This window comes from Streptopelia decaocto, assembly GCF_964273445.1.
Source record: "Streptopelia decaocto genome assembly, chromosome: 2".
Classification (NCBI taxonomy): domain Eukaryota; kingdom Metazoa; phylum Chordata; class Aves; order Columbiformes; family Columbidae; genus Streptopelia; species Streptopelia decaocto.
Window position 1 is genome coordinate 43,120,503 of NC_138655.1, and position 24,588 is coordinate 43,145,090.

The 24,588-nt window shown below is 34.0% G+C and overlaps 1 protein-coding gene across 2 annotated transcripts in view; it reads right to left on the reverse strand.

The window, feature by feature from the left end:
• SNTG1 (syntrophin gamma 1) overlaps positions 1-24,588 on the reverse strand; it is a 330,365-nt gene that overhangs the window by 64,304 nt on the left and 241,473 nt on the right. For both annotated transcript variants that reach the window (XM_082045789.1, XM_082045788.1), the window contains one exon: positions 24,366-24,495. In XM_082045789.1, coding sequence (XP_081901915.1) covers positions 24,366-24,495 — 130 coding nt within the window. The remainder of the gene's footprint in view (positions 1-24,365; positions 24,496-24,588) is intronic.

Below are 24,588 nucleotides of genomic sequence, written 5' to 3' on the forward strand. Positions count from 1 at the left end.
GGTTTGTTCTGCTGTTCAGAATACAGGAAAGGAGAATACATGCTTTTGTTTTTTTCCCTCTGAAATCTACAACTCCACGTTTTTTGTTTTCTTTCTGATTGGAAGCTATAACTTAAAGAATTTAACAATATAAGTAATTCAGACCAACTTATTGTCATCCACTAATAATAAAATTCCTTTCCTTGGAGACTGATGGAAAATTGTTTTTTTTTTTATTTTAAGCATAAGCCCTGAAAATTTTTGAGCAAACCTAGAAAAACTACCATGTACATTCATGATACATAGCACCTAGAATTTTATTTTTCACTCTCTTACGTTTACTTTTCACAATTGTTTTTGTAGCTATAGGTAAATGAGTAGCATGTTTGTTTACTTCATATACTGAGATTTTTTTTTAACAGAAATAAACTACATTAGGGGAGTGGTGTACTTTAAAATGTTCCTGGGAAATGTAAATGCACATTCCAAACAGTTTCTTATTCACAAATTTCCATCTGATTTTTTCAAGTACAGTCTAAGCTCCTACTTTGCATTGTTGTTACTTTGATGAACTAAAACAATCACGTTTATCTTTCTGGTAATATGATGATGATTTCTTGAAAGGTGTGATTTTTAATGATGCTATAGTTTACAAGCTGCTTTATAGGTGTTCAGTTCTACCTGAAACTAAAAATTGTTAAGTGTGATTAGTTTTAGAAATACCCTAAATATTTATAACTCACATGCATAAATATTGGATGTTACATTAAAAATTAATTAATTAATTAATTAATTCTACAGTTAGGCAGCAAAAGTCACTGATATTTGAGATTATGCAATACACTGTCTTGAAAATACAGAAAGAAAACAGTAGCCAACACTCTTTTTCCTAGCATGTTACAAAATACATTGGGTAAAATTTAATCTTCAGATGATCCAGATCTACCAATCCTTAAGAATAAAAATCTAAACATTTTCCACAAATGAAAAGAGGAAAAAAACAATTTCCATTACTTGATACATTATCTAAATGAGAACTGTTCCTTCAGTCTTCCATAATGTTACTGAACTCACTGTAATACTATTATTTATTAAGCACAATCACAACACAGAACATTGTGTAACTGATTCAAATGAATAAAATTTGTTTTAATCAGAGGACACCAGAATGATACACTGCAAACATATATGAACATAATATTTTACAATAAAACACCCTGGCAGATACTACATTAAGAAAGAAAGGACAGCCGCTCTGTGAACATTTTTTAGAAATATGCATTTCTCCAGAGCAATAAAAAATCAGGAGTGACACAACGGGAGACAAAAGAAGAAGCTAGTAAACAAATTCTGCTCTGAAGGCAAAGATACAGGAAGCATTACTAAAGCCAAATTGAAGCTAGCAAGAGCTACCTGCTTCTATAATTTTTAATGTTCAAAAATCAGAGGCTGAGGGGTGAAATTCTATTTTGGTTCAACTTCTGTGAATGCAGATTAGGAAAAAAAAATCTAAGAACACCATAAAGTACTTTGGGATTTGGAAGGAGGAAGAAGGGGTCAAATGTAAGACTGATCAGAGACCAATAATGGAAGCACAGAGTTTAGCAGAAACTATAATAGAAGAATGGTTTGAAACATAATTGATTCTGGTAAGGGTACAAATACTTATTACTAGATATGTTCCAAAAATTCAGCTAGCCAAATATGTTAGGACACCATAGTCATGAAGAATGCTGGACAGGGAGATTATATGAAGTGATATGTAGAGAAGAATGCACCATGGCCAGATTCAGTTAGTTTTCTGCACTAGATGTTGCCATCACAGATAGATACTTTTCACAATGATGGCTGTGTCTGCTCTACAGAAGAAAAAAATTAAGCACATTGAACACATCACTCAGGAGTCTGAGCAGATGAGAAGGCTTTGGCTTCAGGTATGCAGAATAATTGCAAATTTTTAACAAAAATTAATTTAATTTAACTGTCTTCATGACAGAGAAGCAATAATCCCTCCATACTATTATCTTTTTGTGTGAATTGTACCCTATTGTTGTTGCGCTTTGCTGGAATGCAGCTGATTAATCTCACAAAAAATGAGTTTTAAACTTTCACATTCTGCTGAAACTGAATTGTTCACTCCTCTGAGAGTTACTATTTCAGGCCTTCTTTGAGCAAATATCACTACAATAACTATTTTCAATTTCTGTAAGAGGATTTTAAAGTGTAATCTCAAACCCACTATTAATTAGGGATTTGTTTGACTTTTTTACCTATTTATTTTAACAAAATTTACTATTCCAACGTAATCACAGGATCCTCATGAGATGATAAGGAAATGTGCCTTTCAATGGGCATGTACTACGCTAAGAACTCTCAAGGGCAGTATGATCTAGAGATATGGACACTGATTCCAGGTTTTTCCAACTCTTAAAAACTGAAATAGAAGCAATCACATAATTGAAAACTCTGTGTCACATGCTTGTCTATTTCCTGAAAAATTGTATTGCAAATGAGAGGCTTACAGTTCTAATGTGATACTGGGAAAGATGATTAATGACAATGTTTCAGGTATCACAACTGGTCCTCTGCAGGAATCAGTAGTATAGTAGGTGTTAGTTGTTAGGACAGAGTACTTGACAGAGACCATTCCATCAGAATAGCTACAGGAACAGCCAAGACTGAAGGGCAACATTTGGAATGAACGAGCACCAGCTCCTGCTCAGAATTTTGTTGACTTAAACAGTAGATAAGATTGTCCCACACTTTCACATACAATTTGACCTATCATTTTCTTGCAGACTGTAGATATCATGTAACTTTGCAGGTCTCCTTCCTTATCAGGAATCTTCCCATTAAAAAAGAACACTTTATTATTTTAATTTCTGCTGGCCATATATCTGGATTTCCCCAAATAATTTAGACTCTGTGTAGCCTTCTTCTTCAATTAGTTGCATTACATAACTGCTGTTTTACATTCACTAACAGCTAAGTAGAATATATCCTAAAAAGAATGTAAATTAATTAAATGGTTCTTAACTTTATCTCATGTATTAGAGCAACAATAGTGTTCATGCCACTGGGATGATAATTGATTACAAATGGGTAGCAAGATCCTTGCAATTTGGAGCACTTTTGAAAAAAACATAAATCCAGGCTGTGATAATAATTTGTTAATGAATGAGTAAGAAAGAGTAACTAACGTTTGGAATTATTAGTTGGTAAGTCTTATTTTCTGTCCTTGTTAGGTTTTTGTTTGCTCAATATGATAGGCAAATTGTGGTAAGGCCATGAAATTTTGCTACTCAAGAGCATCTGTGCATTGAAAAAAGCAGGGAATCCGAGTATTTTCATACCTACTCAGATTATTCTCAGAACTAAATGCAGCAGACTGCAAATGCACTCAGCCTGAATGAACTCAGCATTAAGTTACTTGAAGTAAGAAAGGGGAAAACCAGAATATATGAACATTTATTTAGAGGAGAGGCTTTATACAATACCAAATGATGCATAAACATAAACACAACTTCCACTTTAGAGTCTGTTCCTATAGATCCCCGTAGAATGAATAATTCTCACTATGGTTTCTAGATGAGAACAAAAGTGAGAAACAAGATTATAATGTTTCAACTTATATAATAAATGTTATAAAGTCTCTCTTAGGAGTGAAAAAAAAATACAAAAAGAGATCAAATACTTCTAAAGAGTATAGGCAATTAAGACACAGTAGGCATAATTCAGAAAGTCCCTTGTCAGCTGACTGAAGAAGTCCCAAAGTAGCAGCTGGTTGGGAACACAAAGGGAAAAAACTTTAGCTATCTTCAGGCACAGGACTAGATAGATGTTTGTTCTGGTTCAATATTACCACAGGTTCTCGTGGATCTTCTTAATACATCTGGAAACTAAAGGTTTTCCTTTGAATCCTACGTATAAGTAGAGGAAGAAAGGCCTGAGATAGTTTTGAGGTCTCATCTGGAAAGCAGTCCTATAATTTCACAATTTTCTTTTTAAATTCTTGTACCGATTTCCTTTGAATTAGCCAGTTGTACAAAGTATACAGAGAGTATGCATGCTTTGGTGAGGTCCCATATATGCAGATATTTGACAAATACTTTTGAAGACAAGAAAGGATGTCTAGTAAGATCCAGGAATGCTCTCCCAAAAAGCAAATCATTTGAACAGAAATCATTCCTAACAGAGGTCTTGAAATGATGTATGGAAATAAAAGATTTGCATATTGAGAGTTATTTTCAATGTATGACTATGTTCGCAAACCTGCACATCATAAAAATTCTTTCATTTGCTTTCTCACTCAAATGGATTCAGTGATGCATTGAACACTACCAGGACAGAAGGAACAGGTGTATAATAGAAAGAAATACCAAATTTCTATATATTACATGAAAATATAGTGGGAGCCCTAAGGACAAAAGCACAAAACCTAGCATTCACACAGCTATGATGTTCCAACAACAAGACTCCAATTACTTTTATTTAAAAAAAATAAAAAAGGTTCACTTAATAAAGGAATTTCCTCATTTAAACCTGCAATATTCAACACCTGTTCCTAAGTTTGGATATTCTCTTAATGATAATATTGCTATTGTGCCTCTTTAAAGAAGATACTTGTGTTACAAACAACACAGTTTCACAACAGTGAATCTCCATAATCAAAATACCAGCAGGAACATGCAGATTAATAAAGAGGAAATGATAACAATTGAAAGCCAGTGTCTGAAAAAGCTGTTATGGTCCCATCTGAAAGTGAGAAACATGCCTCTCTACTGAAGAAAGACTGTGAACAATAAGAATTGAAAAAATATATATATGAAAAAAAATGACCCAGAAGGAGATACAAGAAGCATTGCTTCAGATAATGAAATGCAATTGGATAATTGTGGTGTATATCATAACAGTTGTTTCTCATTGGAATATGATTACTGCAGTATCAATCACACTAAGAGTAAAAAAGCTGGTGTAGGTAATCAGTAAAACATCTGCTCACAAAACAGGGAAATAGATTGCTCTTGAGTACCTCTTTCATTTGCAATTTAAAACAATTTTACTATCCACCAAAGAAAAACAGTTTGCAGTGGAAATCCATCTGAATATGTCATAGGCATTTAAATCCATTTTACTTCTTGTTAAGAAAAAATACATAGATTCTTGAGTAAAGATGTGGTATACCTGGTAACTATCAACCCAGTCTTCTTTTGAAGATATCAAGGACTTCCATCTGAAACATAACTATTCCAGATTCCCCTAGCTATTATTTTTAAAATTATTAATTATTAGTCACTTGCATTCAAAATACTTCAAATATAAACCTTATATATATTTCCATAGCTGGAAATACTAGACTCTAGAAGTACTCAGAGGCCCCCAGAAGACACACTTTTTTATTTTCACTGAATTTTCAACATTCAAGGAAGTTGGGTTTTTTTTTTTGTTTGTCTGTTAGTTTGTTGGTTTTTTTTTTTTTTTAATTCCACCCTATTTCTCAGTAATACTTTACTTATATGTTGCTATATACTTGCTCTACACAACAGTGATTAGAACTTATGTTAAAAATTAAATAAAATAAATTTAAAACTTTCAAAACTCTCACTGCTGAAAGAAAGATACAACAGAGAAACAAGTTTAATAGTTGGAAGATAATGCTTGGCACTAGAAATCTACAATTTGCTTCCAGAGACTATAATTAACTTATTGTGGGATCCTAAACTTCCAGACTTTACTACGTGAGCTAAAATAGCATGCTTGAGTTATTATAATTAAGTTTAGTTTGACTGAGAATACAGCAAAATAACAGCTGAAGTTCTTAATATGTTAGGAGTATTAGGTCATGATGACTGGTTTAGTAGATGCCAAAATGCAAAAGAAGCAGTTAAATTCTCAACACATTACTAGATCAAAACACCAACAGCCTGGAGCTTCAGGATATCTGAACTTTCCAAAAGAACTAGGTTAAGGCAAAGAAAATATCTAAATTTTGAAAAGCAGAGTGAAGAAAACCCTGGTTCATCTTCCTTCACAAAATCAAGTCAGTAATACACATCTGTCTGTACAAACACCCATGAGAAATGCTTGGATATACTAACTGTGGAAGATGAAAATACACTTATTAAACAAGTTGTGCTAGAAATGATTAAGAAATGTGTTTGATTTAGTCATATATTTCTTGGAGTGGAATAATATTTTTCAAAGCTGATACATAGTTTACCAGGGTAAATGTATTACACAAGAATGTCATTTATTTAATGTCATTCATACAATACTTGTGCTTGTTATGAAACTTGGATGATGACAAAGAAGACAATATGCAGATAGAAAAAAGGGCTGAGTGTTTTTGTCACTTGGAAAGTATTTGTCATAATTTTGGTAATTCATAGCAGCTAATAAGGGAGCTAAAATCATGAAAGAAAAATCAAATCTAAAAACGAATATGTGCTGTATGTACCTAGTGTTAGAGTGACACAGCACTTGATCTGATGAGATTGGTATTCAATAAGAATGGGTTTCAAAGGGAATAATTATCTAAATGCAAATAGTCAATCAGATGGCTGATTATCTGGTTTGGTTGATTAACGGCTCTTAGCCCCTCTGTCCACCAGTTATTACTGCAGAACAACCAACCTCATGTCATTCTTCCATCAGAAATCAGATTATTGAATTGCTAAAAATTGATTTATACATCTCCTCCGGTTTTAAAATAAATCATATTTCAGACTTCCTGATTTTTCAAGGAAATTAAATAATGTAAATAAGTCCAATTTCTATTTTACTTTTCACTTACAATTTCATTGCAACATAACATTCAGACAATCTAATATCTAGTATACAGTATTGATTTTCAGAAGTTTTCACAGAATACCAAAGAAATGGAGGAAAAACTTTAGTCTAACAGTAGGCATAATTTGTCTTATTCTAGTTTTTCTGGATGCAGTTGCAAGTACTGATATGAATACATTCACTCTATGATAATAGAAAATAATAGAAACTCATGACTGAAAAGTAACTCAATAGATCAAAGCTGTCTACCCAACCCATTTGTACAGTCCTGCCATGATGGCACTCTCAATGAGTCAATCTATCAGCAAGTACAGGTCTACTTAGCATTGGAAGTTTTCCTTATGTCAAAACAGACTCTTTCTGGCTGCAGTTTAAGCCCATTACTTATCATGTAATCTCTCACAGAAACAAAGAGACTGCTTGCTCTTTGTGTAGCTTTTGTAAAGTTTAAATGTTATTCTTTTTCTTCAGGGTAAGCAGTTACATTTCATGCTGTATTTCCTTGTAAGTTCATGCTATTGTCAAAGAAGCAAAAGCCCTCTTTGTTGATGCTCCTTCTCCATAGGAACAGCGTAGGACACATTTTTCCTGCATGTCCCAGAGGAATGACCAACACATTACAACAGCTCTGACCCCCTCAGACTTACTCCAAGAGTCTCATAGTCACTTTCGATCTGCTTAGAATCACAGTGAAATCGGTCATGCCTGCATGAGTGAGCAGTCCCAATTTATTGTTATTTTGCCAGGTAGCTTTGGAAGCATCCTTCAGTTTTAAGCTCCTGAGAAACAGAAGGCTTCTCACAATGTTAGGTCCAGTCATTAGATCAAATTTTTCATCACACACAGGAGTGACTCACTCATGACCAATACAGCTCTTCCTCATGGGAGGGGTGACCATTAATCTCTCAACTTTTCCAGCCTGCTAGGTTTTAATTTAATTTTTTCTCCACTCTGTCATTACACTTGAAACAATGCATCACTGCCTGAGAAGGGATCATTTCCCTATGAAGAAGACCTGTGAACAGAAACCTCTTGTGAGGTTTTCCTCATTCACAGTAGGTGCTATTGTGGATCTTCCTGACTTGTTGCCAATCATCCACACCCTCTGATTCCAGATTTCACTCAGTTTAACAGCTTTCTCATGTAATTTCTCTACCTACTTCTTCAGAGATTTCTCTAGCAGATATGCTCCAACTGAGGCATCCCTCTCCTTCCACACCCTTCTTTGGGATGAGAACTGCAAATTGTAACTCCTATAAATTCAGTTGAACATTTAGACTGAGACATCTATTAATTTTGGTTCCCATCTAAAGTTTCCACTTCTTGCACCATTAGCATGTGCTGGAAGAAAAATACTTTATAACTGAATTTATATTATCGTCAGTTTGCTCTGCATATAGTTGACTTGTTGAACCACATTTCTTTCCTCATTTTTCTTCCCCCTGAAAGCCCTATTTACAGCTTTTGAGTTGCTTATTTACTCAGTCACATGGCTCCTTGCCTTTTAGGTCCCTCATGCCAACCTGATCTTTTCACTCTGCCTTGGCTGAAACAGAACGAGAGGCAGTTTGTTGAAGACTGAAGCTAAATCTATTTTGTTCCTACTCAGTCTATCAGCAGAGGCTTCCGACCTTGCTCATGAAGAGTTCACAGTTTGCCAAGGTTTGCATTAATTCAGGACTCCTCACTTTGGTAGAGATAACAACATTTGTAGTTCACACTCTGGCATTCAATAAGACAAAGTGGGTAGTAAACTGGCAGAATAAATAGGGAATTTTACACAATTATATATAACACATGAGACAACACTTAACAGAACCTAATGCCCTGTAGAAATGTAGCTAGTGATTTTTAAAACACATTTAATACTTAAACTGTAACATATTGGTCTAAATTAATCGCTGCGGGCAAAGTTCAATAAATTGTGCAGTTGCCAGTGGCATAGACAAATACATTTACCTGAGGCAATGAAGCTAAAGAGGCTTTATGTCATCTTTACAGGTTATTACATCTTCCACTATCCCACTACCAACCCATGGTTGTTTACTTTAGTTTGAGTGGAATAAAAATAAAATTACAGGAACACCTACTCTTTGTTGTATTGTGTTACATTTCACTTTGTCCGAAAGAATTGCACACTTTTATTCTCTTGGAGGCCTCAGGAAGAAGAGCAATATTTATGAGACAATTTGGCTGACAGCACCAGATAACAAACTGCTTGTGAAAAAGCTAAAAAAATCACCTAGTATTACATTACTTAAATAATTTGGTTGACATAATATGAAATAGCTGTTGAGACATCAGGTTCACATTACATTGAACAAGGCATTAAAACAATTGTTAAATTTGATACAAAAAAAAAATCATATGTCATTGTGAGGTAGCTATAAAAACCTTTTTTTCAGTACTTGTTTCTGTTGAAAGATCACCATTCATCTGTACAACTAATTATTTTAAATTTCACTTGAAACAGTAAAAAATGTCTTTGTAGTACTTTTATATTTAAAGATCATGTCCTAGCATTTTCTAAAATACTTCTAGTCCCTCCTGTACTCTGCATTCAGATTAGTCAGAGACTCACTCTAGCGCTGTATTCAGTTATAATCGGAGTTGGTTTCCAATGAGAAATTCTTTTGCAGTAACGCTTCTGCAAAAGATCAGACCCTCTTTAAGGTACTTTCTCTTAACAAGCTGCTGAACTATTAGCTTGAAAAGTCTTGAATTTAGTTCTCTTCTAGGGAATGCCACTCCTTTTACTTCAATTCACCTCATAACTAAGAATTCATTATAAAATACTAAGCAGAAGTCCTCACAAATATGGATTTTTTCAAGTACCTTCTGGTATTTCTGAAAAGGAGTGATCAAATACTGAGCAATATGGCCATATACAAGTGTAAAGAGCTGTGTGTCTGTGGGACCATGGCTGAATGTCAGGACAAGGGGAAGAACATGCCAAAGTATCAAAAAGGGTAGGGGTATAATTTTTTGCAGAAAGTAATTAATTTTCAAGCTGAGGGGTTTTGTTTGTTTGTTTGTTGTTTGTTTTTTAAGAAGTGTGTCGAATACTGAAGTATATTGGAGTACTATATCAGTTTTGACAACAATAATGACAAATTGACATAGTAGCAAGACACAGTTTATTTTTCTTGCTGTGGATATGACTTTGTAATCCTTAACAGGAAGAGTTTTGAATAATTAAGAATCAACAGAAATACCAATTTCTTCACATTAAGAATGACTAAGACAAACACTGAGGATACTACAAGGACTTTTGCTTTAATGTGCATTCAGGCTTGCCTATGAGAAAACTACGAACTTTTACTGAATTTCACTGCATTACACTGGGCTATCATCTTTGAAAATGATGTCATGGAAGTGTGTCAACAAATTTCAGAACAGCAACTCACTGCCTAATTGCACTTCAGCAGTATAAGAGATGTTTAGTCAAAAGTATAGATTTTTCCTATATCAATAGTTCTTGTAGTCTAAAGGAAAACATGGTGTCATCAGTTAAGAAATGCAAATAATAGCATTTCATCTTTTTAAGATAGCAAAGTATTACGTTTCAACAATAAAAAATACATTAAAAAAAGAATCATCCTTACAACACTTAAATTATTTTAATTGATTAAGCAAGTTATTACTTTTTCTATAACACCTTCTTTAGTTACTCTAGTGAAGTTTAAGTTTTCAGTCACAGACATTATCTTTCCTGAAAGAAAAATGAATGGTCAGAAAATTACTAGAGCACTATAGTTAAAAGAAAAATCAGGAAACAAAATATTCAGCAGACGTATAATGAACCATGAAGACAGTAGCATGAATAGAAGAACACAAAAGCTATAATTCACAAGTGAAATGCACTATGTCAAGCTGTAACGAAAAACAGATGATGTATAATGAGTAAAATTGTATGTGGTTACATTGTTGTATATTGTCACAATGTGGGAATTAGATGTATAAACTTAACATTATTAAATAACATTTAAAACAGTAAGATATATCAAAATGGTGTGTTAATTGGAGAATTTAGAACTGAACAAAGTAATTAAATATCTGGATAATATCATGCCTATTCATAAAGTATAGGCTGTTGTGAGAGCATAAGCTCAAAGCCCAAGACGAAAAAAAAAAAAAACAAAGATGAATGAAGGCAGTAATTCCTATACCAAATACAGAATTACTCTTTCACTACAAGTACTAATTGTTCTTAGCATTTTTCTGTGGGTACTAAGACATGCAGTACAATTTGCAAAATATTTAATTTTGAGCTGGTCATGACTGAAGAAAAATAGTAATGAAATGACGTCATAACTAAATTAAGACAGTTTTTACCCTGAAACTGTATTCATTGGGTGTTCTAAGCCACACAAAATTTATCATTTCTACTTTATTGTTATTTATTTAATCTAGAAAATTTCTGTACTCAGCAAATGGATTTAGAACAGGATTCCAATCTTTTGTAGCTTATGGATAATGTAATTAGCACATTGTTGGCATTATAAAGAACATGTATATTTAAAACTCTTCTCATTAATTAATAACTAGTCTCCTGTCTGGTCTCTGATGTGTTCTGACACTATTCAAGATTCTGTCTCATGAATGGTGACAATGATATGTTTACAAACAACATTTTCAGTAAATTCTGATCCAAAAGAACATTCAATACTTTGACTTTCCTGTCATTATCTACCAACAATGTTCTTTTCAATATGTAGTGAGATGACCCTTTCCTTGGCCTCTCTGTTATCACTGGTGTATGTCAAAACTACTTTTTTTTTATCCTTACTGCTTCCCAGCTGAGGAAATCTCATCTAGTCCTACCAACTTTCTGGTTCTACATAATCATGCAATACTTAGTAAGAAATTCTACTCTGCTATTTCTTTTCTCTGTTTTAGGTTAATGAAGAGTTTATAATTTAGTCATATCTCTTCTTGCACTTTTTTTTCTTTCCAGTGGGTTAGTAGAGTACACATATTACAGAACATACAGCTATCTATTGATTTTTGATTATACAAGAATTCATACATGAAAATGTTAAACAAGTTCTTTAGTAACAGTAACACTGTATTGATGGACCCCACTGGGCACTACAGGAAATACTACTGAGATAACCTTCTAAGAACCTGATGACAGACTGATAAAAAGAGTGGCAGTGTTGAAAATAATCCCATTATCAGTATTAGCTTGTCTTGTCAATGCTTGGGATAGAAATGCAAAATGCAAAATGTAAAAATGTAAGATTATTTTTTTTAAGCTGAAAATTTAATGTGTCTGGAGCTAAAAGTTTCTTGTCTATTCAAATGCACAAAAAAAACCAAAAACAAAACCACAACCAACCAACCAACCAAAAAAACCAACGAGGCAAACCCATGCCTCAGAGTTGTAGTTTTGATTAGATTAAAAAACACGGCCAGTGCAGCTACACAAACCAGTAATGAGACAAGACAACTATTTTTTATTTGCTGATGACTTGGTCAAGACGCAAATTGCCCTCTAAGTCACTACATTGTAAAGAATTAATGGCATTAAAACCAGGAGTAAGTAGGAAGTTTCTGTGAGTCTGTCTTTAGGGTTTAAAAAAAAAAAAAAATGTAGGCATAAAATGCATAAGCTGTGATTTGTTCTATGAACTGAGAAAGGTATTGGGAAGTGTGGTTTGGATTAGAAGACTAAATAGAGATCAGATAGTTGTAACTGCTTTAAGCTAGGTTTGGCTGCCACCTATTCAGCTATGTAAATGGGAACCTAATTTCCTGGTAGAACCATCTGCAAGCCTCAGAGAGTTCTAGTTGCTATCCAGACCTAGAGACCATTATTTTTTTTAAATTAAAATCGTGTACTATATTTTCCTGACTTCTGTTCATCAGATTTTGAGATGAAAATGCCATTTACAGTTACTGTTTGCTAAATGAATGTGCCATATCACTCCATAACACTGCAGCAAAAGTAGCTAGCTTAATTAAGTTGAAAGCATACTTTGCTAAATTGTCAGAAAACGTATACTGACTATCTTGTTAGGCAAATAACTTCAAAAATAATCTGTTTAAAACAGTATTTTACTTTTTTTTTTGCTATAGTATTTTAAAATTTATAGATTATGTTTATACAGTAATATCAAGATCCACTTATGTTAATCTGGTGCAAAAGGAAATAATTCTGATGTCAAACATACATACATACATAGTATACTTTAGCAATTATTTAAAGAGGAACGGAAAAAGAAAATTCAGCTCCACAACTCCATAGGGGTTATACCAGCCTAGGGACATATTTCTTCTTGTGAAACACCCTATTAATGTTGTAAAAAAAAAAAAAAAAAATAAAAAAAAAATCCATTCAAAATTACTGTTACAAAAATACTGTTACAAAAATACTGTTATAAAAATACTGTTACAAAAATACTGTTACAAAATGAAGCAAACATTTAAACAGGATGCACATGCTGTAGATGCTTATGAGTTATGAGTAGCTTGTGCTTTTCTGCCCGGCGAAGAACAAAACAAATGGTAAAAATAATGTATTCACTTCCTCTAACAAGTGCATCACATAAAAATATCTGGAGTTGAATGACACTGCTCACTGTTGAAAGCTCAAACATCTATGTAGTAATTGTTCACATATGTAATATTTAATTATAAAGCTAATATCCTTCAAGATTTGGTTCTTAGTTGCATTTGCATTTCTATGACTTGTCTTACAATAATAAACCTCAAGAGTTTCTTTGCAGCCACCTGGAGTATTTCAGGAAAACTCACAAGGACAAAATTTTTGCGACATCTCACAATATTTCATGGAAGTGTCTAACAACGTAAGTACAGAAAAAGGGAATCTGAAACAGTAGAACAGGTGTCTGAATATCAGGTGGTTTTTATGGTGGTACCTTTCTTCATTAATGATCCTAATTGAAATGATATTCACAATTTAGTGGACATTTTTCCAATAAAATCCAAAATTTTCCTAAAAATGTAAGTTCTATGTATGAGAAAATTAATATTTTTTTTTCTTTCTGAATAGAAAAACAATACAATGGACACTAGTAGTAGTTCTAAACCCACACAGCAGCCATAGGCTGGTATTCCAGTGAAGAAATATTAAGCAAATACCTATCTAGAAATGTCCAGTAAAACTTGTATTTTCCCCACACAATATAAAGGATATTATTTTCTCTCCAATCTGCATCTGGGAAGGGAAAGCAGTAGTCACAATGAATGGGAAGGCAAATAGGAAAAGAAAAAAACTATTTTCATTTACACCCTTTATTTGGCAACGATTGAGTCCATTGCTCATAAAGACAAAAAAAAAATATAAAAAAAAAAGGCACGAACCTGGCTTCCCCAAAACATTGTGGGCTAGTTTTGCAGTAAGAATTATGCCAGAAAATAAGAAACCTCAGCACTCAAAAATGGTGAAGAACACCTCCTATTATGTGAGAGGAAAAAGCATGGGCGTCAGTTTGATCTCAAACTGATATTCTTATTAGTTTTTAAATGTTTTAGGTTTTAGTTATTTTGATTGCAAAAGAAGACCCACAAAGACAAAATAAGGGAAAAGAAGGGTAAAGAAGGCTTATCTGGCTACAACATTCACAAATATGGAAAATTCCTAGTTGCTCACTTGAAGACAAGAATATTAGGCCTGTTTTTGCTGATCTTTCTCTTTCATGGCAAACCTGGCTGCAGAAGTTTGTGCTGATTTCTCTCTTCCTGCCTGTGTATCCACCCTACGTTCCCAGACTTTCAGTTGTGCTAAAGCAACTGTTTTGGGGGATCGCATAGTTTGTGAGATTAGCAAACTGAGTTAAAAAATCTGTGTTAAAAAATCTGCAAAAATAAAAGCTGTGATGTTGTATAGGAAGTGAAATGTCTATGTCCAGTTGGGTCACAGCAGATAACACCAAGAGTATCCACTCATCAGATGGGACATACAGTACTCGGGATGAATGAAATAAGCCTGTATCTGCTGCACTTCAGTAATACTCGTACTGGATGAAAGCCTGCATGAGAGCCCTGTCTCCTGCTAAATGACATTGGTATGCATTTTTCATATGACTCAATGGACGGCAAAGAAAAGAGTCTCTGGATGGGGAGCAGAGCCTCAGATCTGCTCTGTCTCTGGACATCCTCTGGCCAGAGCTGAGGCAGATGGTACCAGGCCTGCAGGCTGAAGAGCACCAAGAGCTCCTGTCTCTCATGTCAGGGTGACTCTTCCAACCTGTAGGCTATTATGCTAAAGTATCTTCTTGCCATTTCCTATTAGAAGTGCAAGAGGTAGGTGCTTAATTCAAGGAGATTGAATCACCCTCTGGAGATGTCTGCATCCTTTATACAGTTAATAGGATAGAAGTGCCTAAGTTAGAAGGACCGATTCACTTTCTCCAAGTCTTAAAGACATTTTCTTCTATCCACTGACTATGTAGGGAGTTTGAGTAGAGATGATCTTGCCTTCTCAGGGACGAACACCTAACATTTCTGAGATTACTTAATTTAGCTGGATTTAATTACTATGTTTTGGGGTTTGTTTGTTTGTTTGTTTGTTTGTTTGTTTGTTTTTGGGTGTTGCTGTTGTTGTTGGTGGTTTTGTTTCTTTTTAAAGTAGTTTGGTAAAGAAGTTTGGTTCCTTGGAAAACAGATCCCAGAGGAGAAGAACTGCTAAAACTCCTCTGACAATGTTAAATTGGCTGAATTATGTGAGAAGCTGCAGTATGCTGACAGGCCATAGGAAGTTTTTTATCCTTGTTATTTCCTTACAAAATTACCTAAGGAAATAAACACAAAGAAAACAATATTTTCTCCTAGGCAGGTAACAGATTCTTCCCTAGAGAAAAGTGTCATCAGTTTGCATGATCATTCACTGACAGACTTATAAACATTTATGGAATCTGGACATGTATTATTTTACTCTGCTTTTTTATTATGACTCCTTTTCTGTACAAACAAGAGACCTATGAAACATGCAAATAAATCACCTCTAGATAATTAGTTGCACAAATTCAAATCTACCTCTGAACAATTTGATCTAAAGAAAAGTCACTTTATCCTGTTATTTAAATGGTCAGTGTATTATTGACACAATGGGCTACAAAAATACATTTTACCTGTCTTCTATGTGGTTTAAATGCATAACACTGGAAGAGTACTAGAATATCTATCAGTAATTTAAAATTGCAACAAAGTTTGTCTTAATGATAATTGAAAAGTAGCTTCATGGAATTTATCACATTAAAGAGCTAAATTGTGTATCAAATTGACTTTACATCATATTTCTGCTAATATAATTGCAAGTATAAGGATTAACATGCATCAAGTTCTTCCTCAGTTGCATTTTATATTATATTTTATGATACTGAACCATTAAGCAGCCACAGGTGAGATGAACAGTCATTCTTGAACTACCCAGTTGCCTCTTTTCTGGAAGTGTTTTATGATTTTCTCATTCTCTATACCTAAAAATCAATGACTACCTTTCCTATCATTGGAGATCTCTCTTCAAAATCTAATTTAGGAACCCAGTATCTACACTGTAGACATAAAGTTCTCTCTAGACAGACTACCCAGGCATACCTGATAATTGGCTCAGAAAAAAAAGCAAAATTAGAGAATAAAGAGTTGATTACTGCCATCAAATATATAATACTGTCATTTTAATATCAAATATACGTGATTAATACCTTCTGAGACATTATTCAGCATAGCAAAGGACTGCAGATTTGATTTCAGAAAGAAATGAAGCAACAAAAGATTGTTTTTTATTTTTTAACAGATGTAATATATATTTCCTTCTTAAAGCTTAGCATGTATTAAATCTCATTCTCTGTGTACATATTTGTATGCATATGGGCATACATACACGCACACACATGTGACATTAAAGCAGTTTACTTCTTTTTTTTTCTCTCCCTTAGTCTTAATGCTGTGGTTTAATTCTATGATCTCATACTGTTCTTTCCCCAGGGTGAAATAACCCTGATGAAATTCAGGATTCTAGAAAGAACACTGCATCTTTGGGACCTCTGTTTCACATATCAGCAAAGTTCAAAGTTATTTGTATTCAAGAGTCAGGACAAATCCAGAAAAACCAAAAAGCCCCTCATGCTTAAGGCAGCTCCATTCCCCAACAAAACTATTTTTATCCACTCTGCCAGCAAGTTCAAAAATTAATTCAAGAAAACTATGTAAATGAAATATTTTCATTCATGAACAATAGCTTTTATAGGATTCCTAACCTGAAACTCTATCTGAAAGGGTGGAAAATCAAGCAATTGCAAAGAAGTAAATGGAAGCTGTACTTTATGTCATTTTCTAAGTTACAATTATCTAAAATCAAAGTCATCTCATCTCATTCCATGAATGCTGTAAAGAATTTTTTACCTTCCTTTCACTGTTTACTTTCCTTTTCCTGTTAGGTACAATTAGGAAAAAAACTTTTCGGCCTTTGAAACTGTTAAAAAAATATGAAAATATTAAAAAACAAAACAAAACAAAACAAAAAGGCAGAAACCTCTTATAGGGTCATAATATCATAATGAATGGTTCAAAAAGGTAAAAATCCCCAAAGGAAACTGGTAATTCTTCACTGCTAAGTCATGGAGTATCATGCATTGGGAAATAAGAATGAAGCAAGGTGCTTCATTCTCAGTTTTTCAAGCTTGACTTCATGACCTCAATAATAGCCTTTGAAATAAGTTTTGTATGTAATGACCTCCTTTTCTGCAACAAACAAACAAACAAACAAAACGATCCAGCAGTCATGTTGATGCCTACACAGGTGATCAGCATAGCTATAATTTCAGACTTTTCAGACTTCCCTCACAGATGTGTGCTACTTAACTATGCAAAGTATTTTTTAGGAGATTATAAATTTGTCACAGAGTTTCATAATACATTTTATTAGCAGAAAAATGGCAATTCCAAAGGATTTGGGACTCATTTCCTCTGCAGCACATTCTGCCTAGTGGCTTTGCCTGTTTCCCCATCAGCCGAGATTGTTTGACCCAACCACTTGAAAACCTGAAACTGTCCTGGAATTCCTGTCTTTTCTCCCAGCTCTCTGCCTCTTTCTCCTAACTCCATTCTCTTCCTCAGGCGAATACAAGCTGTGAGCTACCTGAAAGCTCTGGATGTCAATGGCATTTTATGAAGCAAGAGAACCAAATGGAGAAAGTGTCTTCAGCACACTAATCTACTGATAATGTATTCCCTGAGGTGTTTTGTGGCTTTTTGAGTGCATTTGAATTTAATTTCTTTTTCTTTTTTTTTTTTTTTTTTTTTTTAATTGGATGTGGAAGAAAGGCAAAACTTTTGTTGTAACTACCTTTTATTTTTAAAGTGATCAAGAGGAAAAGTAGGATGTGAAAACAAGCTAACCTTGCTTTAAAATACAAATAATTATATATGTGTATTTTTTTTTTAAGACAGCAAAGGGGAGAGATAAAAAAATAAAGGTTATTGCCTAGCCTCCCAGTTCCCAGTTACTGTTTTATGATTCAACAGCCCCTTTCAACACACTCTTGCTTAAAATAAATGAATTGTGTAATATTGAAGAGTTTACTGTAAACAAAACTAGGTTAAAGTAGCTGAAAGACTCCAACTGCTACTGAAAGGGCAGCTTGGCATTTTGGCAGGAAAGGGCAACCTATAATGAGTAGGTTCTTTATCCATGTGCTACCTCTGCTAAAACCCAAGTGGCTTACCTGTGTTCCCAGTCAGACTGTTCCTATTTTATTTTTGTCATCATGTCTTTGCCACTTTTGCCACTTTAAGTCACCAAAGAGATTTTTTTAAAATTTATTTATTTATTTATTTATTTTCTTAATCCGAAGTTCCTTGCTACCTTTCACCAGGGTAGGATGTTTACAGCAAGCATGACATGCCTCCAAAGTGTCTTGTAACTAAAGAGATTATAGTCTTTATTATAGTGTGCCAACTTAAACCTTCAGTAATAAAGGAATAAAAGAAAAGAATGAGTCTCAGAGCTTAATATAAAACCTACATAGATTAAAAAATGTATTGAATATTCTGACGTTCTCCTTTTACTTATAAGTGCAAGGCTATGATTTAATTTGATTCCATACAAAATCGGATGTATCACATGCAGTGCAGGAATTTTTTGCTGTGTGACAGCATCATATATAAAAATGAAACAAACATTCCCTTTGTGATAATGTTGCTTTCTTTTTTAAGGCTTACATTTAACAGGTAAATTGTGGTACTTCTGTTTGAAGAACACTTAAAAAGAAGGGCTTTTGATTTTATTGTCTCTAAGGACATTGTTGCACTTAAATTTTATTTTAGAGCTGTATAATGGTAATCTACGGTAAAACAGATGGTAATATTTTTATTAGATATTATTGAGTGCTACAAGACTTGAGATACTATGTACAGCAAAACTGGAAAGCATTAATAGCATTAATAGCATTAATAGATTTAACACATAGGAGAAGTTTGTACAGAAAAGCAATTTTATTTCATTTGAAAAGCTATCATGACTAATTTAAGTCTACAATGTATATTCCAAATCAAGACTGCAAGACTGCAAGTCTTAATGACTGCTGTCACCATAATCAGAATGAGTCATAACAAATGCTCCAACTATGAAGACAGAAGTTTCTTGCTATGAGTTTCCCAGATAAGGTGACATTCTGGAAGAAATATTCTGGAAGAAATAATTATTGAAGAAATATTCTTTTCTTGCACTGTTTTCTTGACCTGTCACATGGTAGACATTGTCCTTTAAACTCAGGTAGAGTATAAAAGTGCAGATGAAACACACCGGAGCAACAGTGATACAGGCTGGCAAGACTTCTCTTTGAAACTAAATTGGTACACCCAAGAGGATATATTTATGGAACATCCCAGAACTCTTCAGTCAACAAGGTACAGGCAACAAGTTAGTGAAATAAGACATGCATTGAATTGCCCAAAATGTAAGTAAATATGAGGTAAGGCCATACGTAACACTTGGTAACAGTGACATAGAAACAGGCATATTTTTAAAGGTCAGGCTGGTAGCATCCTGTGTTAAAAAAAGGGAGGAAAAATAGGAGATTTTTTGTAATTTTGATGCAGCTCTGACTACATTTATTCATTTATTCTATGTGCCTTAAGACAACCATATACGGAAAAAAATGGCAGCAGTGTGTTACAAGTGTATCCAGTTCTGAGTTTTAAATGTTCTTACAGAGACCTAAACATCAGTATTGGAATGCCCACCTCTATAAGCTTCCCTTTACAAGTTCTGGAACAGGATGCAAAAAAAAAAAAAAAGTGTCAGAACTCTGTAAACACCTGAATGTCTAATACTGCTAAAATAACCCAGTTGAGTGTACATTTATCTGAGAAGTTCTGTAAATCATTTATGTAAAATCATTTATGTAAAAATTATACTACTAGTAATATTTTGAAGACTTCCTATAATCTTCTATTGTTAGGTCTACATTTATGAGGTTTTTAACTTCTGAATTATAGACAGCATTGGTCTTTGGCACTACTACAGAATATACCACTGTATGAGGTTTGATACTGATGCTGATCTTTTTGGATTTGCTCCGAACATGTATAGCTTAGTAACAAACAAAAAATTTAATATTATAGTCATACACAATTCACAGGGCATCTAAGAGCATGAAACCCATGGAAATTCCAAAACGACTAATGTCAGAGAATTCTGATGGTCTGCCATGGTATTCCAACTAAAAAACTAAAATGTGAAACTATTCACTTCATATGAGTGACATTGATTTATTAGTGTAATATGACATTCCACATTATGTTCTTACTGATGGTAGCATCCACCAGAAAAATGAGATGTGCACCATTATTTTATTTTCATAACCTACTAAACACTGAATGTAGTCCTGTGATATTTTATGCTTCCCTCAAGTGCAACAGATCATGTTATTTTTGGTTTGTACATTTTTCCTCTCCCTGTACCTAGTGACTTACAGAATCTCAAAACCCAATCTTCTGCATTGTAAAGATAAGGTATTATTGTTCTCTCATCTCCAGTGAAAGTGGAGTTGTAGCAGTTTCTTTCATTAGGCGCTACATTTTAGGCATACGATTACAGGCATGATTTCAATTAAACTTTTGAACACACATACGTTGTGCCAAACTCATACTCAGTTCATAGACCTCTTAATCCTATTGCTTTCACACTACTGCCATGTTCCTCCATCAACATATGTGTGCCTCATTAATTTCACAGATACAACTTGTTTTATCCAGAAAATGTACTGTGATGGAATAAAGTGAAGTTACTGTGAACTAAATCTTGCAAGCTCTTATGGGCACTCAATATAAATTTAAAACTAACTGTTGTCACCTCCTGCTTGGCAACCTTTTTTCATTTTCCTGTAATTTCTGTCTGATGAAGTTCATGTTGTTTCTTTTCTGTCAAGGTAAGACAAGGTAAGAAGCATAAACGTGCAATTGGTGCAGTGTCTTCCAAGGAAATGATGGAAGACGAAAGGGAAAAGGAGTATCATTGCACTCACTATATGAAAATCTGCCACAGAGAAAGTGATAGGCAAGAATGAAAAATATTGAATTAGGAGGATAAATCCCCAAAGACTCTATTAAGCTATATCATAGAAGATGATAATTGCAATGCATTTTTGTTATTCTTTTGTTACAAAGAGCTAAAGTTTCTGTCATTGTTTTCTTTTTTTCTTTTTTCTTTTCTTTCCTTTTTTCTTTTTTGGCAACACTTCAATAGAATATTTTGGCACTCAAACAGTTTTCAATTGAACCAAGTCTGAAAAGGATCTTGGGTAAAATCTCAACCCTGCTAAAGCCATTAAAAATCTTGCTTTTGAGTCCCTTGAGAATTGCACCAATTAGGGATGTACTGGAAACAGGTGGATCTTTATAGACCACACAATTTTGGAGTACTTTCTCAGACTCTTCCAGAGCATGTTTTTTAAAAAAGTTTTTTAAAAAATTAAAAAAAAAAAAATTTAAAAATTTAAAAAAAAATTAACACAGGTGCAGCTCTAGTGACTCAAGCTGGAGAGGAATCCCTCTTCAGAAATGAATGGTCTTTATGGATTTATCACATCACCAATTACAGTGTGATATTAAGTCACTTCCAACAATGCCTTTCTATAGAATGCATTTTGGTTGCGTACCAATACACATGTCAATCCATGTTTTGTGCAAAATGTGTTTATCTGCAGGCAACATCTTCCAGTCTCCATTATGTATATTCCGTTAGCAACACTGCCTTTCAAAGACGATGAAGTCAAGTGATTTTGGCTTTGTTTCTACTCCTATCTTTTTGTTATCTTCTTGCTCCTTGGTAGGTATTGGCTACAAAGATGATTCTGCAATTGAGTCACACCACCTTTATATCTGATGTGGACATATTAGATCATGACTGAAGAGATTTGCCACTATCCTTATAAAATTTCAATTGAACTGTAGACTCAAACATGAGATTTCATGGGCAGGGACTCAGATTTCACAACTGTAAGACAGATACAGGGACACAGGGAGGGAAAGCCATGCTCTTCCCATACACATTTGTGGGGTTTGGACCATCAGATTATTTTTTTTCAGACAGCTTGTGTGTAAATAAGTAAAATATTTCAGATTTTCTGGTTGAAATTGGTATGCTTTTTGACAAAATATCCAGGCATTTTTTGGCAGATATATTCAGAGAAACCTTCTCTGATCCCTCAAAGCCATCAGTGACATACCTCCTTAGGTATCAAAGTCTGAACTCACCACCACAGGGTCCCTTACCAGTCAAGGGAAAGAAAGACATGTCCCTGAGGCAATTAATCTGATAATAAATTAGTCAAAAGTAAATCATAAGGATCACTTTTCAAACATTCTGCTTTAAGACATCTAATGTTAGGCAAGATAAATCCCACCCAAATTTACAAAGTCCAAACCTGACACACTGGCACTGGTAAAGGAAATGTTTTCAGAAACAATTTAGTTTTTATAGTCTTTCCTGTTTTCACCTGCTTCTTCATTTTTTAAAAGGTAGATAAGGGAAAGACATGTACTTTCTTTGGTACTGGATGGCACAGTAAGAGAGAATGACTGTAAGTAAATGCCTCTCTCAGAGGAAAAATGCTAACACCAACAGTATGTATATGTCAATAACCATCTTGTAGAGAAAGAAAATACAGGGACCTCTAATCACATCTAATCATTGTTCTGAGCAACAGGTCAGGTTTTTTTTTCCCTTCTGTGTTCCTAATGTTTCTTATATTCACTTATCACATAAGCTGTCAAATAACTAATTCTTTCTGACAACTGACAACTTAAAATAAAAGTATATTATACAAAAGGAAGTCTCATTGGTTTCCAAAAATTCATATGGGCTATGAACAATTAGGACAGTTCTAAAAATAGATTCATCAATAATTGTCATAAGCCCTAATGCTCACAGTTACTTTACAATGTGTTTTTGGGATAAATACAAAAAATGGCATAATAGTTGTATAATTTACTATTTCCATCTTATAACACACCAGATACATTGTTTTTGTATTTCATGGGAAGTAGTGTAGGATTATAAACTGTACTCATTTTTAAAACACTGAAAATATATAATAACAGTTCATTACCAAAATTCAAGTTATGCTAGGCAACCATATTTATCATAGAAAGAGAGAATGGTTTGGGTTGGAAGGGACCTTCAAAGGTCAGTTAGTCCAATCCCCCTGCAATAAGTGGGAACATATTCAAGTAGATCAGGTTGCTCAGAGCTACATGAAGCAATATCAGATAAAATTTAGGTGCACCTATCTATTGATATAAGTAAATAAATATACTATTTTAGGTAGCAAGAATCATTCATAATCTGAACCAAAGATGACAAGAGAAAAAATCTGCACCCTCATTTGTCAGGATGCCTAGTGAGACAAGGCAAGTTCTATACAGCAACAGCATTGTAAGAATGAATAAACAGGCATAAAGCTGGCTTGTACTGCATGGAAGCTTACAGATGGTGGATGAATTAATGTCTGTCACATTTTTATAATACAATGACTTTTACATATTGCTGCCAGATGGAACATAGTTTTGGATCCTGAATAGAAATTTCAAATAAATACAACTTCCTTCAATGTGTTCCCTCTATTTGAAACAAAAGCAAGTTCAGAGGCAGGTTTGGGAGGCTAAAGCAGATTTAAGGAAATCTGAGAGAATGTAAATTAAATCCTCGAGAGCTTCCTTGTTATAACTCAATTCAAAATAATGGAGTTACCCATGTGTACTGTATTTTTTTGAGGAAAACCAAGAAAGGTATCATATAGACTTCTACAGGAAAAACTACATGTCACCTATCAAATGCAGAATACATCCTAGGCAGGTCTTTGTTTCTAATGCTAGCTGGTATTGCTGAGAAGTGAATAACTCTGATAGCGATGAAGTGAATTAAATGACTGTAGGGGAGAATATTTTCCCATTCAATGATTTCTCACAAAGTCTGACCTGATGACAAACTTGAGTTGACTTCTCTCAGACAGCCTCAAGCATTGTTTATATGCAGATAATTCTGTGTGTGAACCCATTAGGCTTTCATGACAGTTATAATCAAATATGATTGGGAAACCTTCTGGCTTACTTGGATCCATACTTACATTGTGCTTTGTGAGGTTGGAAATGTTACTTGCTATTGCTTGTAGCCAGTCAATACAGTCTTCAGCAGAGAGACACTGAATTATTCCACTGCAAACCCCATCCACAGCAATTACTTGGAATGCATTTTGCCTATAGACATGTCATAACAGATCAGGTCAGAAGAAAATTTCATCTGTTCTAGCATATCATCTTAACAATACTTGTAGAAATGCTTTTCTTTCA